This window comes from Maniola jurtina, chromosome 14, assembly GCF_905333055.1.
Source record: "Maniola jurtina chromosome 14, ilManJurt1.1, whole genome shotgun sequence".
Lineage (NCBI taxonomy): Eukaryota > Metazoa > Arthropoda > Insecta > Lepidoptera > Nymphalidae > Maniola > Maniola jurtina.
This window is the reverse complement of record NC_060042.1, coordinates 8,119,344-8,145,562: the sequence shown is the minus strand read 5'-3', so window position 1 is coordinate 8,145,562 and position 26,219 is coordinate 8,119,344. Positions and strand designations below refer to the sequence as shown.

General features: G+C 35.6%; 2 protein-coding genes across 5 annotated transcripts in view; one reads left to right on the top strand and one right to left on the bottom strand.

Annotated features, from left to right (window-relative positions):
- LOC123872016 overlaps positions 1 to 26,219 on the top strand; it is a 303,144-nt gene that overhangs the window by 158,927 nt on the left and 117,998 nt on the right. For 2 of the 4 annotated variants that reach the window (XM_045916128.1, XM_045916123.1), the window contains exon 3: positions 7,546 to 7,582. The exons of 1 other annotated variant lie outside the window; for it this stretch is intronic. The gene's annotated coding sequence lies outside the window, so the exon portion shown is untranslated. The remainder of the gene's footprint in view (positions 1 to 7,545; positions 7,583 to 26,219) is intronic. One more of the 4 variants, XM_045916125.1, reaches the window with a different exon arrangement.
- Positions 20,236 to 23,922, bottom strand: LOC123872020. The gene has a single exon (XM_045916134.1). It carries the CDS (start codon positions 23,729 to 23,731, stop codon positions 23,102 to 23,104), a length of 630 nt encoding a protein of 209 aa, XP_045772090.1. The 5' UTR covers positions 23,732 to 23,922; the 3' UTR covers positions 20,236 to 23,101.

The window sequence follows — 26,219 nt, the reverse complement described above, 5'->3', positions numbered from 1 at the left end:
AAAAAAATTAGAGATCCCTACGAAAACTGTAATTAATTGCCCGAGTTACCTGTGCTAAGGCGAGGCGGGTCGCTAGTAGGTTATATCTCCATTACATAGCTTTAGCATAACATTAAATAAGTCAAGATTAAGTTGATCAACTTAATCTTACAGGAATGAAACAATAAAACACGTGTATTAATAATTATGCCACAAGAATAAAACTTAATAAAAAATGGCTACCTATTGTCTTCTTATTTCTGTTGTTCAATTCGCCTTTCTCCGGGTTTTATTTTTATTGTGATTCTTGTTCAGTTCAGAGATAACTTTTTTCTAAAGGAGTTCGCTCTTGTATTTCATTGTTATGCAAATACTGTGATTCGAGTTAAGGATTTTATTATTGGTTGAATCCGTCTTAGTCTCATTTCATTAAAGTATCCACTTTTCACCTCGACACTTTTGCATTCAACTTTTAGTATCTTTCTTTGAAAATTTAAATGAAATACCAGTGTATTTGATTAGGATAATAATATTATTATAATAATTAATTATAGTACGTTTATTATGATTAATTACCTTGCTCATGAAATTAGCTTGTTTATTATAATAGCCCAGCTATCATATTATTATGATACCTAAATATCTACTCAATTTAGATAAAGTGATTATTATGAAGCGCACTTATTATTGTTATCTAGTAAGACTTGGAGAAATTAATAAAGTAGGTAAATTAAATTTTTGTTTTAAGTAGGTACCTACTATAAGCACCCTAACAACAAATAATAAATAAATAAATTACTAAAACATTAGTTGAATGTGGTTGCAGACCGAAGTCAATTTAAAATCAAAATTCGAAGTGTAGGATCGAAATGAGTAAAGATCGACCTGAAAAAATCTCATCACCCTACATACAGTATTTTGTGTGTCCCACTGTTTTTTGTTGAACTAAAAGACATCAACACACAAAGAAAGAGTAAGCCTATGAGACTGATTAATCCTGTTCCTTCTTCACTGCTCTACCACAGTTGACAGCGAGAAACCGTGAGAGTTAGCAGCCATAATACTATGTGGTCTACATCCAATCTACTTGCATGAAAACGTTTTTAACCCCTGACCCAAAAAGAGGGGTGTTATAAGTTTGACGTGCGTATCTGTGTATCTGTCTGTGGCATCGTGTTTGAAAGGCGGCTTGATTGAGAGTGTTCTTAGCTATAATCCAAGAAAATCGGTTCAGCCGTTTGAAAGTTATCAGCTCTTTTCTAATTACTGTAACCTTCACTTGTCGGGGGTGTTATAAATTTTTAATTTACACTTGTTGTTAAACGTTTCTAATACGAACCGCTTAGGATTGGAATGCCCTTCCGGCATCCCTGTTTCCTGCCACGTTTAATATTTTAAGTAAGTACAAACTTGCTTTCAAGACAAGAGCGAATGGCATCTTCTAGGCAAGAGCGCTCCAATCTAAAGCTCATTATAGCTTTTCTTGAGACATGATTGTCGTCAATTGCACGCCAGAAGAAAGCCGCTGACATCCGTAGCTTAGCGTGAAAGCTTCGCCATGTAAATTTTAAATTCGTTCTATTTTAATGATGTTAATTGTAAGTTGAGAGGTCTTGATGAGCTCGAAATAAAAGGAAGTGCAGACATGAACAGCTCAGATCGCTGGTACAAGCGCTGAGTGGGCTAGCGGTTTTGCCGCCGATTCACTTAATTGGCAAATCTTAGCTGACGCCGCTCTTTGCAATTACGTTCTATGCAACTCAGATGAGCTTGATTTAATACGTTGCAGTATTTCAAAGGAACGGGCAATTAATTAAGCCTCTAACGGTTAATGGTATAAGTGGTCTTGTTTTAATCGCATTTGACTGGTTATTGGAGCGGAAATCGTTAGTTATGAAATGCGGGAAACTTTATGTCGACCACAACTGTTGCACGCGATTTTGTTATAAAATATTTTTTAATATTTGATTCAACTTCTTCACTAACCGACTTCTCCGAAATTCAACCTGTAAGCATTTTTTGCTGATAACAGCTATTACTCCGTTAATGATAACATAAATCCATGCTAATATGAAGAATGCGAAAGTGTGTCTATCTATCTGTCTGTCTGTCTGCTACCTTTCCAAGGTCTATCTGTCTTATGGATTAGACGGGCACAGATGAAGATTGCATCCCGGGGAAGGACAGGACAAAAACTATATAAATCCACGCAGACGAAGTCACCTAGTACTCTATATAAAATAAATTAAAAGTTTTTTTTTTAAATTAGATAATTTTTTATGATATTCACCGTGTAACTCAATCTCTGTAGTAACTTTTTTTTTCTCTCTCGTCTGGCTTTACAAAGATTAGCCATTGTCAAGTTTGTAGTAATTTGTAACAAGTTAATTAAACTATACAAGTATGGACCCCGTCTGTGCCGGCGCTCGCCGACATACGCACGGCACCCCCTTAGAGCGCTTTCCAGTCAGTTTTAACAAAAAAAAAAACACACCAAAAAGGCAGAGCCCGCCCGCCAGCTAACACCAACACAGAAGAAGTCCTGTAGTAACTTTAAATAGAAATTAAGCACTACTTGCAGTTTACCATGTTACTGAAACTACATTGAACCATTAATGAAGCTCAGGACTCTATAATGGGCTTATCAAGGACCTATACTAAGATGAATGATTGAATTGAGATATATGCGGCAACCGGCAGACATGGACCTTACCAACGTCGCTGACATTTCCGAATTTGACTATTGATCACAGTTGTAATTGAAAGGGATCGAGTTGCCAAGATTCTGGGCACGTATAGACAACAGCTCGGGCCTTGTTTGCAAGCGATCCTGGATTCTCAGTACATCATTGTTATCTACATAATCGATTATCGATACGCTTAGTACATAATTTCCGGACATGTATCTACATTTTGCTCTGTTGGGGGCCGGATTGAATTAAATAGATATTAATAAAACATTGAAAATTATATTATAATAATAATAAGTCTTATTATAATTATTTGAAAAATTAAAAACATGACCTTTTCCAAAGCAAGCCATCAAAAACTCGTATTTTTGGTGGCTTGCTTAGTTATTAACACGTACCCCAATAAATCTCAACAACAATGTGTATTGGTGAAAACATGAATAAAACTGTTAATATTTTTTGCATATAGCCATTTTAAAGATATGAACAACATTAAAATTGAAAAGTTTATTACCATTTCGTGTCTATAAGCAATGAGCAAATTGATTGTAGGATTACTACTTAATAATAAATAATTTAACCCTCGGTTTTTCAATGTATAATTGCACTTCGAATATCTTAATGAAATATTGACTGAAGATAAAGAATTTATCTGTGAGTGTAAAAAATAAATAAAACAACCAATCCCTTTTCTTTAAATCTGACATAGTACATGTATCATAAAGATATAAAAACATGACAATTCAATTAAAGTATTTGATCAAAAGGATTGTAATGTAAGAGCTTATTTTTCTTATTAAAAATTAACCGTTAAGTTCTTGTGACGATTCTTTTTTTTTTCAATACTTAACTTTGCTTCATAAAATATTGTTAAATCGACACCCAAAACTGGGTTGAAACAAAAAAGATTTTCAGTTTTGGATTCTAAATTCAACGCATCGATATTTATGTGAAGTAAACGAGTGGAATGGACTATAAATTGGGTTCCAAACGATGTTTCAAATAAGTTATCGGCGGCGTTTATGGGCCGATATCACGATGAAAGCCCTTTCGGCACCAGGTGTACTTCCATGTAAATATTCTATTAAGATATTGTATTTCGAGAGTTTGTAGCTTGTGCCGAGATATCAAGAAAGTAGGTTTAACTAGGTCCACGATTATCGTATACACACAGATCTCTGCCTTTTGTATTAGGTAACACCTAATTAATAATTTTTCTCTGTTATTTTGTACAATGGACACTTTATTTTTACCATCATAAGAAGGAAAATTACAGAAAGGAACAGAATAAGTAAACAGAGACGGAAGTATGAATACAAAAGGTGGCCGTATTGCTTAGTATTTTAGGTATAGGAAAAGATAAAAAAAGATAGGCACGTGGTGTTTAATTAAAGGTAACTAGCTGACCCACCCCGGCTTCGCTTTAATGGAATTTTTGAAAATTGGTGCGGAAGGGAAAAATCCTGAAACACGTATTTCTTGATCGAATTATTATTTTTGTAACCGAAAACTCAAATATGTACTAATTTTCATAAATATTACTTAATAAATGACGGACTTTCATACGAACTTTCAACCCCTATTTACAACCCTCTTGGGGGTAAATTTCGAGAAATCGTGAAATACTTCATTTTTAACCGAAATTAAGTCCAAATATCAATGTTCATTATAATTTGAAAATTATGGACGGAAATTATTGGGTCTGTAGCCTGTAGTGGTTTAAGTTATGCGTTGATAGATCAATCAATCAGTCGGAACAAATCTTTATATATAATAGATGATATATTATACAGCTCATTCAAAAAGTACAAACTGATACGTATACAATTATTATGTATAAATCTACTAACTGTACCTAATCGATGCGAAAAGTTGGATCTCTATAAAGTATAGTTTTTGTTGATCGAACGTTCGAATTACACTTAGGTATAATATGTGTGTAAAGATGCAAGCCGAAGTGACGTGTTTAACAGGGCTCTCTCCGTCACTTGTTTCCACTCGTTTCATACAATCGTAGTTCCAATTTCATTTGAATGTTAAGCAACCAAAGTCCATGAAATTTTGCAGACATATTCTAGAAACTAATATCTGTGTCTGTGGTGTTTTAGATTTTTCTAAAAATATGTATTTTTAAAATTACAGGGGCTCAAAGATTTGTATGAAATTTTTAAGACCGCGTAACTTTGAAACCGAATATTTTAACAGAAATCTGGAAAACCACAGACATAGATATTAGTTTCTAGAATATATGTGCAAAATTTCATGGACTTTGGTTGCTTAATATTCAAATGAAATTGGAACTACGATTGTATGAAACGAGTGGAAACGAGTGACGGAGAGAGCCCTCTTAAGCCTATCTCGATTCCGATTGAGAACACACAATTATGCGTCAGATCCGAATCAGATAAGTAGGAATCTCAGATGAGGCAATTTGTTGTGTAAGCGCGTACAAACGCAAAGTAATACCAAAGTCATGTGAACTGTTCGTGTTAGAAACGGAATGGAAACAATTAATACGATTCCCATGCGGCATGGCAACGCTGAGACTTTCCAATTTAACTTGATAAGTTCCCTCTTCCCAGCTCCATTTTAGATAATACATTTTCAGCCGACTCTCGGTTATTTTTATGTTTTTCTTATCTATTTTATTGGCCCATTATGATACGAGAGATAGGAATTTCGTCTATGTATACTTTTATATTACTTTTTTTGGAGTGTCTTTCGCAAATGTACCGATTTAATAATGTTATATTCTGCTGTATCAATAAAAAACGTACTTTACAAATGGAATAGCGCTTTATTACATCTTTCTTGGAAAATCATTGATATACCACATTATACCATAACTATTATGACTAAGTGCCTGTGTACCGTGTTTTTGCCGCATATAACTTAATGTCTTCAAGGCAAGAGTAACTAGGCATGTTCTAGGCAAGCGCGCCAGACCTCATATTGCTTTCCTTAGGGCATGAAAAAAAAGTTGCCCTTTATTAATTTTTTTTCTCTACATTTCTACAGTAATCATGTAGTTAGTGGATACTAACTCTTGTTAAACAGACTTTTTAAATCATCACCCCTTTTCTTTGAATAAGATGAAGCCATTTAAAAATTACGAAACAGGTTACACTCTTAAAAGTAAAATGGAGGAACATAAAGTTTAAACGTGACAATATTCATGATTAGAATTTGTGATAATTTTATGCACCCTTAACGTGTTTCAGAGGAGTATTAGGGCTGCTTTGAAGACTTCATCGGCTGATTTAGAGATTTAACATCGAAAATTTTTAGATCATTTTTTGTGGTCACCGTCAAAATATCTTTATAATATTATGCAGATAATATTATACGTTCTGATCACTTATGTCAGGTTAAGACTTTACGATTGGAAGACCGGCAAGAAACTCAGCAGTTATTTTTTTCAAAGGCAATAGTTGTATATTATATCAATGTAACTAATCATATTATTATTATTTAATCACTTTAATGGGCAGTTGAATGCATACCAATTGCTTACCTGCAACTTTGTTATTAAGAAATCCAGCATTAAACTTTTATGCATGCCTATATCGTTACTTCAAAGGCGCATTAAAGTAGTCTATTAAGCGTAAAGATAATAGATGTAATATTAATAAATCTGTAAAACGAGAGAACTCTCTAAAACTTAACATCTTAGCCATTGACTTAAATCCGGAATTTAATCTAACTTTCTTGGAAAGTGAAATATCGATTCATAATGACTTCTCCATAACCAGTCATCTAAACAATGCGACTAAGGAAAGCAAATTTCTCGATAAAGCGAAATTAATGATGCGAACTGTAACACTTACTTACATTTCTTCTTTCGTGGTTAATGTTTGTATTGTTGCTCCAGGCATTAATAATAATAAGCAATAGCAATAATAATAATTCATTTATTTAACAGATAACAAGATCCATTTTCCATTTAAGTGTTAGTAACAATAAAAACTTACAAAATAAGTTAGTTAATGGTTACATTAAAAAAATTATAAAACACTAGACGACTCTGAATACAGTGCGAATTAATCTGATTAAAGGTATTGAGTAAACATTTTTACCTTAGGAAAGTGTGTTTAATTTGAGCCTCGATAGCTCAATGGTTGAGGAGCGGACTGAGTTCCGAAAGGTCGGCTGGCGGTTCAAACTCCACCCGTTGCAATATTGTCGTACCCACTCAAAGTAACACCCACAAAGTAAGATAACTATACCAAGTGGGGTATCATATGAAAGAGCATTTCCTGTACGTTCTAAAACAGTTTTTAATTTATTTTTGTGCATAACAGTCCTTGATTTATCGTGCGAAATGTCAAAAAAACCCGAGTACGGAACCCTCGGTGCGCGAGTCTAACTCTCACTTGGCCGGTTTTTTCGATAATGTTTCACATCACAATCCTAAGTTGTCAAATTAAGGGCGTTAGCGTCTCTGGTAGCTTGCGTTAGGTTACATACTTATTATGTGGAAATCCTATCTACTAAAACCTCAACCTCATTTGGCACATGTCGGAAGATTCCGGCATCTTCGGGTCACATATCTACTGTCAAAGGGCAGCCGGGGTCATAATGATCTAGACATACCTACGAGTAGGTATATGTAGCTTGTAGTCTCTACTTGTAGAGATATTAATACCAGTTTAATTCCATTGTGTGAAACGCTATGCTCGATTACTACAATGAACTCAAACTTCTTACCCATTTTCTTTCTCGTTAAGGTCCTTGGTTAGGTTTTCTGGGCATCAAAATTCACACATGCACAGAAGCATGTTTGTTTCCATTTTTCAAAAGAATTTGTATTGTTGTTAAAAATCAATATGTAAATAATATTAATTGAACAGCTATTAAATATTCATATCTTTTTCAGGTGTGCATTGCAGAAGGAAAGATCATTTTGTCATCTGGTATGTACCAATTGTTTTTAAAACATGTCTATTTCTATTCTATTTTCTCTTTTCCTTCAACTAAATGTAAGCTACTTAATAGTGTACTTTCAGTGATACAATGAAGTCAACAGAGCCGTGAGTTTCATTGATGAAACTTTTAAGTACTTACCTACATTGAACCAAACTGAAAAGTTGTTTTTCAGTTAATATATCCAACTGCGTTTGTTTATAACATAATTTGTTGAAAAGGAACTCATTCGCAACAAATCTTGAAATCTGCCAAAGAATTTACTCGATTTTCGGTAGTGCGAACGCAAATTCAACACGTTAGGTATCTACTATCGATGTATTATCTACCCAAGAGATTCCTCACATACAACTACCTGTCAAACATTCATCACACTAATATTATAAAAGCGAAAGTTTGTATGTGTGTGTGTGTGTGTGTATGTTTGTTACTCCTTCACGCTAAAACCACTGGACGGATTTGGCTGACATTCGAAACGGAGATAGATAGTATCCTGGATTAGCACATAGGCTACTTTTTATGCCGGAAAATCAAAGAGTTCCCACGGGATTTCGAAAAACCTAAATCCACGCGGACGAAGTCGCGGGCGTCAGCTAGTAATTATTATATGTAATGTTTTTTGGTGCAAACTCACGGTAATAAATTGTAGATGCACGTATTATTATTACACCTAGATACTGTCTTACCTATTTGTATCAAAACAGTATCTTCTAGTAAGAGGATATCTAAATTGTCAATCTTAAAATGGCGTTACATCGAGATTGCTTGGTGCTACGAAATATGTTATCTAGTTTAACATCGCAAGGTGTGACCTATTAATGTGGTGATCATGTCGCAAAGTGCACATAAGGCTGAGCGCACACTGGCATAATATATCGATGCGATCGATTCGAATATGCAAAAATTATATTATTAATATTGTGCATGTATTTTTGACGCGTGTATATTTTCTATGTACTGCGTGTTATCATCATCATCGTCATCAGCCCATAGCTTGGTCACTACTGAGCGCGGGTCTCCTCTCAGAATGAGAAAAACTTGGCCATAGTCTACTACACAGCCAAAGTGCGGATTGGCAGGCTTCTCATATACCTTTGAGAACATTACTCTCAGGCATGCAGGTTTCTTCACGATATTTTCCTTCAGCCTTAAAGCCTGTGATATTTGATTGCTTAAAACGCACGTAACTCCGAAAAGTTAGATCCGGGATCGAATCCCGACTTCCTGACCTAGATTTTTTTTTAATAAAGAATATTAGCCGTGCTACATGACTAATACTCCCCTTTCCCCTCCAATTAAGCGTAAATCTTGTGCCAGGAGTGGGTAAGACAATAGTGCAACGGGTGGGGTTTGAACCGCCGACCTTTCGGAATTCAATCCGCTTCTCAACCGTTGAGCTATCGAGGCAAGTTATTTATTGCGCCGTATAGCTACACATTACTTTTGTCTGCGTACAACTTAGCCGACGGGAAGACTAGTGGAAGTAGGGTGGAACCTAAGTTGCGAAGTCTATGGTGGTTATAGACTAGCGTTTTTATGCGCGTATTACGCTCGTTTTGACGTATGCGCTTACCCACGCGCTAAATTTTGCGCTTGAATTAATCGGCGAATCTCATTTCGATGTATCGAACCAGCAGTGGGTCAGTCAATAACAATATGGATGCCAATGAAAAAACGGGTCACGCTTTGAACTTATGAGTTATGAGCCCTCTTACGATATGCGTATGTCATAAAAGGCGAGCAAAGTACAAAAATGAGCATCTACCCGCTCAAAAAAACTTATCTGTAACCGTTCTAAAATCATCTCAGCTGCACTTACAAGCGCTTGCTTAAGCGATAAGTTCGAATGTGCGTCCAGCCAAATAGCATCAAAGTAGCGCAATTTAGTTTATATCGATCGCCGATAATGAAGCACAGATTGAACTGGGATCATTAAGATGCCTTAAGCGCAGTGCAGGTGTTAAAGCGATGCAAACTGATTTGGCTATTTACCAATTTACACTACAGAATCTTTGGTACGTATTATTATGATAAACAAACTGGCAGCAATTTCGTTGATGTTCTGTAATGTTTGGAATGGCATGCGTTACGCTAACAATTTTGATATGACTAAGAATCCGAAACTAATTGGGATTACACCGATCAAAATTGCTGCAAGTCACTTGAAATTGTAGTCAGTTTTTAGGGTTCCGTACCTCAAAAGGAAAAACGGATCCCTTATAGGATCACTTTGTTGTCTGTCTGTCTGTCTGTCTGTCCGTCCGTCCGTCAGTCAGTCCGTCCATCGTGTCTGTCAAGAAAACCTATAGGGTACTTCCTGTTTACCTAGAATTGCCTAAAACGCACATAACTCCGAAAAGATGGAGGTTTGGATCACCGAAGTCTTACTAGGCTATCACTGCTTATGCGCTCACAATAGTACTTACAAATTCTAAAATCTTTGGCATTACGAGTATAATCTATGATTTTTCCTTATGATTATAGTGGCTTTTGTTGTGTCAACCAACACAATTTGCCAGGTACGCTAACAATGTCGCGTAGCTAGGAGAAAACTTTTGTTATCGGAAGGAATATACTGTTATGTATATCGTGCTTAAAGCCTTTTATAATGAACGCCATGATAATACTATTATTCCTTGCTTTCTATTCATCATCAACATTGTCAACCAATAGGCAATTGGACAAAGCTCGTAGTCTTTAGTAGCGGTTCCACGCGCCACGGTCTTGTACCACCTACCCAGCAGCTTCATACGGCTAGTTTGATGTTGGGTGTACAATGTACATCTAGATTCTAGAGGAAAGACTATTTTTTTTTGCTGCGCTTGTCTGTGCGAGGTAGCCATTCTAACACCTCGGGACTCTATGTCTATCTGTTTGTCAATTATGTGCACTGCCCATTGCCACTTAAGCATTTTCTATTCACTCTCCCATATTTTCTTAACGGTATAATTTATTAAGAGGTTTCGTATAGCTTTAAATTACTTTAAACGCTCAACTGTGTCGCGAAATAATCCGTAATCAATTTCGCTAAGTGCAGCTATCAAACGCCGTAAAGTTACGCAATCTAGTTTATGTAGTCGTTGTTGATAACAAAGTGAACGGGGTTCATTAGGATGTTTTAAGCGTTTCTGTGGAGGCTCAACCCGCCTGGACTGAAGTGACATCGCGTATTAAACGAATTTGCGAAGAATTATTACGGCTACATTTTGACGTTTAAGCGTTGCGTAAACGTAGATGTAGCGCGTACCATTGCGTTGTAATGTATGACACTGTATGAAACGTGGCACACCGCTTGCGTAAAGCGTGGAAATATGCGTAACCCGGTGTGTTAGGGGTTTACACGCGTCACTACGCACGTGTCACGTATATGCAATTGGTGTGAATCGGCCTTTAGAGAGCTAGCTCACACAATATTATAATTATTGTGTTAAGGTAAAAACCAAAGCACAATAAGCATAATATTATAAATACCATCAATTTGTTTTATTGATTAATTAATATTTATTCCAGTTAATTAAATATAATAATAATATTGATACTGCAAAATCTGTGATTTTGGACTTATCATGTGTATACCAGATACCTACCATAGTATCTGTATTCATCAGTTTGACAGTCACTACGTATGTCCAAATATACACCAAGTGCGGCTAAATCTTCCATTGAAGTATGGCTGACTCAGACTTTTAGATCACCTCGTCGATCTACGAGCATTCCCGATGTAGGTGTAAGACTAAAAGTGATACAAATTTCGTAATTTAGTTTTATACAAATTTACCCGATCGCTGCTCTAAAGCTTTAAACAAACAAAACGCGGCGTGATGGTTGCACGGCAGGGCATCACACTAAACATAGTTCGCGACAGGTCGATCGGGGTATGAGGCGGGGGGACGGCCGATTACCATGTCGGCCGAACTAAACGTGCCTAGGCATACGTACAATTTGTTAATGCCAGTATGAAACACGTCAATTTTTTGCGCTGCTACAGCGTGCAATTGACAGAAAGCGGGTCCTACGCAGGTTTCTTAGTGTAAACACCTCCATACAGATCCTCATATTACAATTATTTAGAATGTAATCTCCCGCTGTAGTTGGATACTTTACCGTCGTGAATTTTATGTGTGCTTTAGTGTTGTAGTGATGCTGCAGGTGAATGTAAATAGCAATCTACGCTTCGATAAACACGCTCTAATCAATGTTTCTGAGTTCAAGCGAGGTGCTTAGATCGTTGATAATTCTGTGGTCGTAAGGAAAAGGGGCACAAGTCAGATACGCGGCTACAGCTCGTTTCGCCAGTACGGACCAAAGAAAGAAATTAGTCGAGACAGCGTTTCTTAAAATCAAGATACCGTTTGAAATATACATTATATTGTGATTTAATTTATAGTTTTCTTTTGTAAATGAGCTCATATAATAAATAATCTAATTTTTTTTAAATTTATTATTATATATTTTAAATTAATGTGACTTGTGCCTCTTTTCTAAACCCAACTTCGGCTGCCAACCTTACGTCATACTAACTTAGGCCATTTTTTAGTAAGTAGTTATTAATAAAAACGAACAAATTAAGATAATTTGTTTGTTATACTATTCATTAATTTGATAAAAATACTTATAATCTTAGATCACCGGATGTAGCTGGTTCAAATCTCAATAATTGGAAGTATTTGTGTTATTAACACAGATTTTTAGATGATTCTATGTTTATGTAAATGTGATTTTGATATTATATTATATTAAATATTATATTATATTAGATTAGATTTAGATTTATATTAGGTACATTTAATTTTTGTATGTCTGTAAATTATTTTTAAAAGTGATGTTAACAAGAATTGCTGCAAACCAAAGGTAAACCTTTATTTGCTGAAGGGTTCTTTGTTTCTTCAATTTACTAGATTAGCAAAATCTGCTTTTATTTGATGACTGTCAAGTTAGTGTCTCTTTTTCAATGGGCTCTACTAATTTAATTATCATATGTATCGCGTCATAGGTATTACACGTGTCTAGAACTGGCTTTTGAATTTAAGACCAGTGCTCTTAAATATTTTGCCAAAGTGTAATCTGAAAACTGGATAGGTCTTCTTTATACATTTCGTACCCACATAAATTGTTAAGTTCAAGCCTAATAGAAGATAGGTTTTGCCTGTGTGTCGTCGTGAATAATGAGATCTATAAGTTAGGTAAGTCATAAAGTAAGTAGATTATGAGGTCAAGAATTAGTTATTCTTTTCTTCCGAAATTTTAGAAGGTGGAGTTGTAAGATCTAGTTTTGTCATTACTTGTAATAATGCCGGATATTTCAAAGAAGGATTTTTAATAACTGTTCGCATAAATTTGTCTGTCTCACAAAATGTCTGTTTGAAAGATTCTTATTTCAACTAAGACTTCTAAACTCCAGACAATCTAATTCCGAAATACATGGTCAATGTAATTGACATTTCTTCCAAAAATAAATTTTGTCCACTGATCGTTAAACGGACCTAAAATCTTTTTAGGACCATGTGAAATCAGTTGTGCTAAATATAAAACTCTCTTATTGAAATCACTATGGTTTCAGTACTCTTGAAATATCTGACTTTGCTGCTCAAAGGTAAATTTTATAAGCAGATTTCTTCCTGCAATCTGATTAATGTTTTACTCATAGATATGTGTTTTACTTTACTCGCACTAACTATTCTTCCTTTTTGGTATATATAATGTATCCTCTGTTTCTTTTAAGTTTTATAATGGACCTTATATTGTTGGTCTTCCTCTTTCTTTCGTTGTGAGTAAGATGAATCTAGAATAAGAAATATATTTCTGAATTTACCGGTAGTATACAAATTATACAACAAAATTATAGGAGTAGGGCGTAGGACTACGGACACGTTTTGACAACAAAAAATAACAAATAAGTTATAACTAAACCGTTAACTAAGTAATAATAAATTAGAAAACTTATTACCTACTTAGGTACTTCCGAAGTGGTACAAAAGAATCCATAACTGACTTAAATGAAACAATGGTGGTGGAATCTTGCGCAAAGGTCCAGGTGCCTAACAAACAGTGTTGTCCTATAATGGGATCGGTGACCTAACGGTTCGATAGTAATATTTGGCCCAAAAAAACACCAAAACAATTAAACAGTGCAACTTCGGTCATTTATCATGAGCTTTTTTTGTTCTGAAACGCAACGATTTGAGAACTAAGTAGACATGATGCCATATTCCAAACCAAAAATTTTGCGAAACCTTGTTACAAGTAGGCATGATTTAAGTTGTGCCCCTATTCTTTGTTAAGAAGTGGTTAAGACAAACGATAATCGACTTGTGCCCAATTTTTGTTTAGTTTTTATTCTGGAATAAATAAAGTTTTCGTAAAATATGCCTTTTTCCCTTGAAGCTTGAAATAATATATTTCATTAGTGAGTTTTTGTAATTTTAGTGAAAAATGCGACTTGTGCCCCTTTTCCTTCCGACCACAGAATTAAGCTTAGATTGAAGTTCGATCAAGATGTTTTAAGCAAAGTGAATGCTTAAGGAATTAGTGAAGCGATACACATTTGGTTATTTTAGTAATTCAATCAGTGCGTTTTGTACATTTCCAATGTAAACACTTCTTTGGCATTCCATACCTAATAGTAAATTAATAGGTATAGGTAAATAACATTCATATGTTATATTCAGTGAAAATAAGTAAGTGTGGATTCGATTATAAAAATGATTGTATGTATTTCTTCACAATCATTCAGGAATTATGGAATATACTAGTGAAAGAATTTTTGGAATCGGATGAGTAGTTTTTAGTGGTTACTTCCTAGATCCAAAATAAAACTTTACCTCTTTATAAAATGTGTGTGATACGAGCCTATACTACCTACCTATCAATGATCTCCATAAAAATACACAAACCCACATAAACATTTATCGTTCGTTAGTATGTATGTATATCTGTCAGCCAGCGGGCTATACCTATCTCACGAACCGTAATAGGTAAAGAGTAGAAATATTCACAAAGTGTGTGTATGTATATAGGTACATATATTGCCGCTATAACAACAATTGATAAAAATTACAAAATAGCCGCCATGCAAATAAAAAAAGGATTATTTCTTGTACGATGCCACGGGACTCTTAGTGTGCAAGTCCGATTCGCACTTGACTGGTTTATTCTTAAACGACACAATGCGGTCAGATTTATCTTTAACTAGATGATGCCCGCGACTTCGTTCGCGTGGATTTAGGTTTTTCGAAATCCCGTGGGAACTCTTTGATTTTCCGGGATATAAAGTAACCTATGTGCTAATCATGGATATTATCTATCTCCATTCCAAATTTCAGCCAAATCCGTCCAGTAGTTTTTGCGCGAAGGAGTAATAAACATACACACACACACATACACACAAACTTTCGCCTTTAATATTAGTGTGATGGAATTGAAGAATTCACCTCATCGCGTAGAGTTCTTCAAAATGCTGAAACGTACTTTTCTCAATTTAACGGTCAGCTTAGTTTAGCTGTGATGTTTATGAGCAGCCATTTCCATGACACTTTAGTGTCCCATTTATGCGGCACTGCGAACTTAACGCTATTTCCTTAAAATCTTGCTTGCGAACCAGAAAGGTATTTTATTTCTGAATTTTCATGACTGTTTAGAGAGATAAATGTTTATGTTCTTCTTTGATTTTCCGGGATGAAAAGTAGCCTATTTCACTCTCGAGGTAACTATAGGTACCTATGCAGAAAATCATGCTGATCCGTCGCTCCTTCGCGACGTGATTGAAGAACAAACCAACAAACCAATAAACCAACAAACATCCACACTTTCTCATTTATAATTATAGGGAAAGTGATAATTCAACGTAAGATAGCGTCAGTATTATTTACAAACGGTGCAAGTCTAGCATCAATTTATCTATACATATAATAAAATTGTAGAAAAGTGGTGTCTGTACAATGGAAATATATAAAAAAAAGTAGCAGGGGTTGTTATTATATCGATGCCGAACCCAAAATTGTAATTAATTTTTTTTTGTCTGTTTGTCTGTTTGTCTGATTGTCTGTGTGTTTGTGCACGCTAATATCAGAAACAGCTTATTCGATTTAGATACGGTTTTCACTAAAAAATTAAAATTACTATTGTAATAAGCTTCACTTCATATTTAGTGTTTATTTCATGTCAATCGGTTCATAAATAAAAAAGTTATGTCAATTTAAAGAATCACGGCGAACATTTTTAACGTACAGAGTACGTACTACACGCCTCGCGTCTGAGCGTCCGTGGCTATATAAAGCGCACTGAGAGCTATTCCACGCGAACGAAGTCGCGGGCACGGCTAGTTCACAAATAAAAAGCGTTCTGCAGTATAAATGCCTTGTTTCTAGTATTGCAACTTCATTGACACTTGGCACATTGTCCATTGTCGTCAAGTGTCATGTGTGTCCAGGCCTTTAAATTGCCTACTCACGTACAAGTTATCGGGTTAGCTCGGCTAGTTCGACGCCAACCAAGATTAGTCCGGCAACGTTACTACTTGCGTTCATAATATTTGAGAAGCGTCGAGCTAAAGGTGACCGTACATCATGAGATGATCAGCAGGAATATTATACTATAGAGACAGTACCTACTGAAAATGCATGTGATATGAGCAACAAGAATCCGCCGCATTGGATTCTCATGGATGACGGAGAGAACTAGGATAATTGACTCGATCTAGTGTGTAAACTATCATAGAAATAGTTCTATACTTCGGAACGTATTTTCACGGACTCGGATCGGATGAGTACGTAACCGGCCTTTATTCAATCAAAGTTGCGTGTTGGCAAAATGTATATTCTCATAGTTACCCATTCAGTGCTTACGTGACTTTTTATGGCGTATTTCAGGGCTGACATCACACATGTTTTTTATATTGAATAATGCGCCTCTGATGACGCGAAAGAACTGTCAGATCCGTAAAAACCGTATTGTGTACTTGTGTACGTATGCGATCTCCTTAACCAGACAATTTTCAACTTGAGTATAACCTTGCTATATTTTAGTAAAACTTATTCATGGAAAATTTCGTACCGTCTTCGTCTCACGTCTTTAAAATAAATGTGTAATGTATTCGTGGTTCTGTCTACAAGAAACTCAGTATAATAGAGATGTCACATTTCTCTAGAAAGTGGGTCGAGTTTATGAGCATTTTCTTAGCTAGTATAAAGTAGGAGAAAGGTAGATAATTTACAAATCAACACGTGCATTTATGTACTCGTTGTAGATGTAATTATATATAATTTGTGTTTAATCTAAAATTAATTTTTGTAAAGTACATAAACACACCCTCGAACAATGAAGTCAGTCTTCGTTAGTCTAAAAATTTAAGCACACAAATCACTATTGTCAATTTCAATAACTTTGTAAAGATTAACCTCAATTCTGTTACACACTTCTGTCTGCAGTCCAAACACAATCAGTGCGACAATCTGACCACCGCTTTAGCATCGACAAAGCGTTGAAAAAGCTGCAAGTAGCAACGTAAAGCACGCAAATACGACAGCGCTATTTGACATTACGGTGTCAAACACATTCCTCTTGGATAGATCTTCTATAGATATAATTAATCTTTCAGTGACGTCGATGGACGTTATATTAAAACCGCTTAGTGTGTGGCTGCATCGCTCTCCTAGGAAACCTTAGTTTAAGCGTTGTCGCACTGATTATGCGTGGGCTGCTGAGTTGTACTTATTTCCTTTTCCGGCATCTCGGCTCCTGAGATAACATCTATCAATTTGCTTTGAAGCCATGTGGATTAAGTTGTCTTTCCTTATTTACTGTAAGAGGGACGCCCCAAGGGTTCCACGAAAATACGAAGTAGAAAACATCAATGTTTGCAACCGCAACGCTTAATGAAATTAAAGACAATAACTGGGAGCTTAAGGAAAATCACATATAAGACGGGTAAATAAAAAAACTAATATTACTGCAATGTGTTTCTATAGGTATACTTCTATGTCTGAAATACATGTCTATAACCAAAAAATATTTAGATTATATTATGTGGTAAAATTATTACAAGATTCTTATTATTTTGTGCTCGTACCTTTTTTATAATATTTTATCACAGCTCATCAGTGTTACATATAAACATAACATAAATCAGTGTTATATAAAATTATTGTTACCTCTGCGGCGACCGACATATAAGATAGCTGGTTCGAAAAACATCGGCACAAATAGAAAACAGAACATTAGGTATTTTATTTACTAATTTGAAGCAGATGAACTATAAAAAGGCGGCTCTAAATCGGTCACCGTTTTTCACCGTGACCAAAGTCGGCCTTTGGCCAGTAAAAATCGGTCCCAGGCCAAATGCGGTCGTCTGCGTTAGCTCTAATAATAAAAATATTGGATCGTCCTAGATTCGTCTCAGATGATTTAAGAACTTGTGCAATCTAACTTCATACTAACTTTACCGATAACTGAACCCCGTCGTAAAATTCTTTAAGTAGTTTTTGACAACAACTGAACAGTCAGACAAATAGCCAATGAAAAGTAGTTCCTATTTTTTATAGGTACGTTACAATCGATGATTATAAATCGTTCTATCTATCAACGTATCATTGTGAGGTTTCTCAGACAGTTATTGGAAAAAAAACTACATTTAGGCATGAAAATATAATGACTGTAAAAGTTTTCGCAACAAGCATATTAAGGTACGGAACCCTGCCTTGTGAATGCAATAATGCGTTTGACTAGTTTTTCATTCATCAGTAATTCCAGACATGTCAGCCCGGCAATTCTACATTCTTGTGGTTTTCACGTGCATTTTCATAATGAAACTGATGAAAACTTGCAATATTTCTACGTGACTATGGGCAGACTATCAATTTTCTATCCGGACGCCTTATCCGATTTCCTGAGGGCGCGTATTTGAGATGCAATTTTGACGTGATGTAGACGACAATGACCGACCGGCGTCTTGCTGACGCGGCCAAAGGTTGTGCTCGGGCTACATTCAGTTCAAAACATTATATTCTATTTTTCCTTAGTTCACTTGAAAGGTAAACAAGCATGGAACTAGGAATTAGTTTAGTATTGTTCATCTGTATAGTATAGTTTCAGCGAGAAGTTGTTTTTACAAGGAAACTTATCGAACTTATAACTATCGTTATATTTTTCACTTGTTTTATAAACACACGGTTTAATTGCAGGTTTGCGGGAAGATGGTATATTACATTGTAAGCCTCGTGGAAAGGCTACTTGACAAATATCAAAAAAGAGATACACATCAATATATTTAGGTGCTCAAGAGTGAAGGAGACATCGAGATATTCATACTAACGTAACGTAACGTATTACAGTTCGTGGATTTTTTATCTGAAATAACATTTAAGCCCGGAATAGCTTCTGCGACCATCACGAAGTACAATACAAATTAGTAATTGTCGAACAAACTATTCCTTATGGCCTTAAAATATGTTATGTCATGTATTAGTTTTACGAACATTAAACGGCCAAGCCGTCCTTTTTTACCAAGATGTAGGGTTTGTAGAATCAGTGCTTGTAAGTAGAGTGATTTGTTATTTATTGTTATAAATGTCATATAGTCAAGAACATTTAAAAGCTATATACTTTGGACTTGGGATAGCTCCCATGGCCAGCACAAATCTACGCTCAGCTAGGGGCTTGGCTCTACTAGAGATCTCATAACTTTTTAACAGTGAAAACATTATGAACTTGTGAGTCTTGGCTACCTTTTTACATGAAATGTTTTTGGTGGGATTCATTTTACGACCAATTTTGGTGCTCTTTCAACAGAAAGGTTTGCTGTTGCGTACCAAATAACTGTCAAAAGGAAACATATTACACTCTTAGATGTCTACCCCGTCGCAAAAATCTGTATTAATCTACAAGATTGCATCTTCATATATTTTTTAACAAAAAAATAATAATAGGTGATCGTCAACGCCATATAACACGAGGCGATTGTAACCCTCCGCCTGCAAGTGACGCGTCATTTTCACCGGCTACCCTTTGTGGATTTTTCGGATGGTTTATTTTATTAGCACCGGTGGTGAAGTGTTATTGGGCTCAGTGAATTCCTACAAAAATGTCACGTAATAATATACATCGCTTTCTTTCGTGGGTCCTTTTAATAGCTTAAAATCTTAAATGTTCTTTGTTTATTTCTGCAAATTAAAAACATGAGATGTCTAGTGAAAACTTAAATCTAACTTTAATTTACAAGCCTGTGTAGTTTATACTAGCTCAACTGTCTTATAGCGAACTACAAATTCGAGAAGTCATGACTGCTCAAAGTATTGCATATTGCAAAGTATTTATTTATTTATTTATTTATTAAGGGACGCTAACAATATACATATTTAACATTTTATATATACTAACTTACAAACTATTACATGACCGATATGTATATCAATAACTAGCGCCCACAACATTTTTGTAGAGCGCCAGTAAACTTTATATTACAATAGACTTAACAGATATAATAGATACATACAAGTAGGTACTTAAATAAAAGGTATATGAAACATAATTACATTATAAGAAATAAAAATAAAATGACTATAGCTAAGTTAAACAAAGGTTAAGTACTAAAAAATACAGTCAGTTAGCTTTGGATAAAATATGGTCGGTGAGTTTTTTTTTGAAGGCAATAGCCGAGTCATGGAATATGTCGATGCCAGGTATCGTTTTAGATAGCTCATTATATTTAGCACACATACGTATAATTGGGGCTTGGTTCCCGAGATGTGATTTAACGAAAGGTATATAGAAGATTTTAGGGGATATACAGCTACGGGTGTTCCTACGCGGAATAGACAAGGATATCCGATTGAGGAGATTACTACATTTAATTTTATTTTGTAATAATTTGTGTAGAAAGCACAAATCAAGTATTTCCCGCCTGCTTCGAAGAGATGTCATTTTAAACTCGGCCAGTCGCTGAATATATGGTTGTCTGTGTGAGATGCCACTGACATGAAAAGCCAAGTGGCGAGTGAAGGCACGTTGTATACTTTCAATGCGTTGAGAATGCACATTATAAGTTGGATTCCAAATAATACTGGCAAATTCAAGACAACTTCTCACTAAGGCATTATATAAAATAATTTTAGTTTTAATTGAGAATCCCTTCGTATTACGTTTTAAAAATCCCAAGAGCTGAGCGGCTTTATTAGTAATATTGTTCACATGTGATCTGAAATTTAACTTTTTATCAATAGTGACTCCTAAGTCTTTAATCTCAGGTAACTCTTGCAACACAACATTACCAATTGAGTAACTAGAGACAAGTGGTTTTTTCTTTCTTGTGTATTTTACATGAAAACATTTGCTAGCATTAAGAGTCATACTATTGACATGACACCACTCAATGATTCTATTAAGATCGTCTTGTATTAACTTTATATCATTTTGCGACTTGATCGGTTTATAAATTTTCAAGTCATCTGCAAACAGGGAACAAGAACAATTTTTCACTTCAGCGGAAATGTCATTAATAAACGCCAGAAACAGCAATGGCCCTAAATGGGAACCTTGAGGTACACCAGATTGAGCTAGGTAACTAATGGATTCGTAACCATTCACAGTGACTGATTGGGATCTCTGCTTTAAGTATGATTCAAACCAATATATGAGGGGGATCCCGATACCGTACTGAGAAAGCTTGTCAACGAGAAGTGAGTGGTCAACTTTGTCGAACGCGTGGCTGAAGTCTGTATATATAGCATCGATCTGCTGGCCACTATCTACTTCTTTTATAAGATCAGATGTAAAATTTGACAAATTAGTTTGCACAGATAATCCGCTTCTAAACCCATGTTGAGAGCTTGTGAGGAAATTATCTAGGTGTCTGGCAAGCGTGGGTTGCACAAGACTTTCAAAAAGTTTAGAAAAGCATGAGAGAATTGAGATAGGGCGGTAATTTTTTATGTCCATCCGATCTCCTTTCTTAAATACTGGAACAATGCGTGCTTTTTTCCATTCTTCTGGGAAGATGCCATCCTCTAGGGATCGATTAAAAATAAGTGTCAAAGGCAAAGCGATTCCTGGCCCGCAACGCTTAAGAAATATAGGAGGAATGCCGTCAGGACCCGCTCCCTTTTGGGGATCTAAAGACTTGATTTGCTTTAGTACTTCTGCTTCTACGAATTTTATTTTGGACATCTGTGAAATGTTGCTACTGCATTGCGATACTAGTGTCATAGAGCCAGTTGTTTGGGTGTAAATAGAGGAGAAATGGTTTGCAAACAGATTTGCTATTTCTGTTCCTGATTTTGCAACTTTGTTTTCCAGTTTCATAGACCCGGGTAAGGATGATTCACCTTTCTTTTTATTTTTGAAGTAGTTCCAGAAGTATTTTGGATTTTTAGAGATGTTAGATTCGGCATTTTGTTTAAAATCGTTAAGATTAATATCAAGAAGTTTATGACAGCGACTGCGAATAATCTGGAATTCCAATTTATCTCTGGGATTTTTGTAAATACGATATTTTCTATGGAGCTTATCTTTTTCAGATATTAATTTAATTAAATTGCGCTTGAACCAAGAAGGGTATTTTGTTGAATTCAGCTTACGTTTAGGAACTGATTTTTTGATTATGTTAGATAGGCATTCATAAAATGTCCGTACCATGGCATCAACATCTGTACAGGTAGAAAATTCGTGTAACCAGTCTGTATTTTTAGTTTCTTTAACAATAGTATCAAAGTCAGCTTTGAAGTAATTGTAAACGACACAACTCTTAGGACGCAGGTAGGAGATATTAGAATATTCGATACTTATTAAAAGGTTTGGATGATATGAATCTAATTTACTAAGTGGGTTAGAGGGCTGCGTAACAACTATGTTAAGTAAGTTACTAAATACCAAATCCAAGAGTCTATCGTCACAATTACTTATACAATTAAATTGATATAGATTGTTTATAGACATAAAATCTACCAATGAGTATCCAAGAGTGTTATTATAATTTGACGGAGTCATGTATGAGTTGTTATCATTAAAACACCATTTAATAAAACCCATGTTAAAATCTCCTAACACGACTATGTCATCAACATGATTGGTAACACAATCAACACCTTCCAAAAATTTTTTTAAAATTTCTAATTTTACTGGCGGAGGTAAGTAGACTACACAAAGTCCAATTTTCTTTATAACGTTGTTGCAGCTAATTTCAAGAACTACCCATATATCTTCATCATTTGTTTCCCAGCTTATAACACGAGAAGATGAAATCTCTCGTGAGATAGCAATGAGAACACCTCCGCCATCTTTTTTGGATTGATGGGAACAAATACGATCTTTTCTGTAGACAATGTATCGGGAATCAAACAATTCGTTATCAAAGATACCAGGATTCAGCCAGGTCTCGGTGAATACAATAATTTTATAGTTAGAAATCAAGACATTCTTAAGCACATCATTGGTCTTTGTTCTTAACCCTCGTACATTCTGATAATAAATCTCTAGCTCTGTAAAGAATTTTAAGGCCATAACATTCACTACAATATTATTTAAACTATGAGCTTAAGACTGTCTTCATTTCTCATTAATATTGCTTGACTGAATTCATCCTTGCGTACATAAATTTTTCCATTTCTAATCCACGTGAACCGATATTTCATTTCTTTGGCTTTTATGCGCGTGGCGGCGTGTAAAGATTTACTTCCCGGGGTAAGATGTTCCGAAACATATATAGGGGCTCGCGCTCCTCCAATCCCTAAATGGTGGGAGCTCAATTTATCTTCAGGATTTTTCTTATTATATTGTGCTACAGCTGCTAGGAGAGCATCACGGTGCTTTGTGGTACGGAGCTTGACGATGACGGACCGTGGCTTGTCGGTGCTTTTGTTGAGCTTAGCTACGCGGGTAGCATGTTGGATGTCATCAACAGAAATATTATTTTTAACAACTTGGCTTAGTTGCACTACCGTATTGACTAAATTTTCCGTTTTATGTTCTGGAATACCATTAATTTCAACGTTGCATTCTCTCATATGCAGTTCGACAATATTAAGCCTGGTTGTGAGGTCCTTTACCGATGCTTGAAGATGGATATTTTCCTTTTTCAATTGGTTAATAACAGCGGATTTTTCTTCTATCACAGCTCTCATTTCCTCAAACTGCGTGTTTATAAAAGACATAGATTCGTTGAATCCGACTATTTGTTCATTAATTGAATTTAGCTGCGCCGTGACCAGATTGTGTATCGTTGCAGATAATTCTTGTTTAAGAATATCACGAAGAGAGCTCTCGGTCAAGTAATTGCCGCCATCATTGCAACTCGACGATGCGGGTGTGGGAGACTTAAGTTTTTTGCGAGTAGTGACGTAGGACTGAGGAGTGTCGTAGGCCTGAGGAGTGACGTCACTGTTTGCCGTGTTGAATGAGGCGGCCTGCCTAACGGGTGTGTGTGTGTTACCCGTCTTTGGTAGTTTACTACAACACTCCGGGCATTTCCAATTATCCTTTTTAGGTTGGTCCATTTGTTCAAACTGCTTAGAACTTATGTTTGCGCATTCGCAATCATATTTAGCTTTACAGGTCGCACAGCTAAGGAAACCTTTTTTGGGCAAGGTGCTCCTGCATCCAGCACACAGCGCCATCTCTTGCTAAGTGCAAATCGCGTGCTAAGTTGCAAGTATACTATCATGAATGGAGAAATATTAGTAACTTTTTTTAACAATATGCCCATATTATAAATGCGAAAGTGTCTCTGTCTCTTAGCTTTGCACGGCCCATCCACTTAACCATAGCTACTCGTAGAACCCTGAAGACGGATAAATACAAATTAATTTTTGTCCCAAAAAAAAAGTTTCCATGGGATTCTTAAAATTTAAATCCACGTGGATAAAGTCGTGGGCATCATTTTGTGCAAAGATAGCTTACATCTGGGTGACATAGGATACTTTTTATCCCCCAAAATTAAAGAGTTCCTGCGCAAAATCTTGTACAACTATTGCATCAATTAAATTAAATATTTAATTGTAAAAATATAATTGTAATTGTAAATATTGAATTGTTAAAGGATTGTATGTAATGCTTTGCAGGATCAAACCTTTTTTTTAGATTCACATTATTAGCAGGATAGCGAGTATCAGCGCTGTAGGTATTTGAAATGCAGATTTGTGGTAAGTTGCTCACCGAGAGTTTGCTACCCGTTCATTTTAGTGAATAATTGTCGGTTCATCGTAACATGCAAGTTTAAAAAAGTTGGTCTTGGTTCGAAAATTTTGCAAAGCCACAAAATAATATTATGAGAATGTACCCAGATAGTAATTATAGGTTTTAACTTTTGATTATATTATTTAATTTTCTAATTAGATAGAAGTTTTTTTTATTTTGACTTTTATATCTAATATTTTGTTATTACTTCCCATATTCAAAATGCGAAAGTGTGTTTGTTGTTGTTTGTTAGTCAGACTTTATATCATGCCGCAACAGCGCAGCGGATGAACGTGATTTTTTGCATAGAATGATATTAACACAAAACATATAATCGCCCACGTAATATTTTTCACCGTTAATTTAATACAGGTAGAGTACCTACAATTAGTGAGACATGCTCACGTTGCAGTTCCCACGAATAACCTTTTTTCCGAAACTCGTTTTCATGCGACCAGGATTCCGTAAAATTCCGGCTCGAAATAATTTTCTGTCCGAATATCTCATGCAAAACATTTTTAGACCTCAAACACACGGAGCGCGCCACGAAATCCGCTCGGCAGACGTTACACCAAATACGAGCGTATGCGTGTATAATTCTTTATACAGACATGATCCGCGATGTGGCGGAGACGAAGCCCCATTGCTGGGGTTTTAACTACGCGACCGCGATACTGAAGTGCCTTATATATTAAATTAGCTGATGCCCGCGACTTCATCCGCGTGGATTTAGGTTTTGAAATCCCATGGGAACTCTTTGATTTAAAAATATTATCTATCTCCATTTTAAATTTCAGCCAAATCCGTCCAGTAGTTTTTATGTGAAAGAGAAACAAACATATGTACTTACACACACACATAAACACATACACACTAACTTTCGCCTTTATAATATTAGTGTGATAGTGTGATGTCACGCGTCGCGGTCGCTTACCTCAAATGCTCTCCATAAATTTTTATACAAAGTAACGCTTCCTAAGTATCATAAGTAATCGTCGCGCGTCGTGATTGCAAAACTCAAATTCTACCTTCACTCCCGCTTGATGAACGCCTGTTCCTTGTATTACAACGTCTAGACTAGAAGATAAGCCCCGTCACGCGTTGTGTATGTTGCATACTTTAGATTCGTAATATGGAGTTTTTAATGCGAATACAGAGCAGTAAATCTGTTTTCGCCTTAGTAAGCATGGAGAGACAGTCGTAAGAGGTGGACATTCAAAATTAGGATTAGTACGTAGTAAAATGGATGGTGAAAAATGCTCTTGTTAAAAAAATTAACATGTAGTAAATACATAATTTTGTTGGACCTACTTACTATAATTAATAGACTGAAGACCGAAATACATAAACTACGTTAATTTCAATAGAGTATTGGGCATGATATAAAATAAATACGTAAATACTTAGGACCTTCAATACGGTAATTCAATCCATCCATACTTCCATTCAAATATTATAAAAGCGAAA

What these genes read in the sequence shown, in the direction of transcription:
- LOC123872020 (XM_045916134.1), bottom strand. Translation starts at nt 23,731, where the DNA reads ATGTCTTTTATAAACACGCAGTTTGAGGAAATGAGAGCTGTGATAGAA.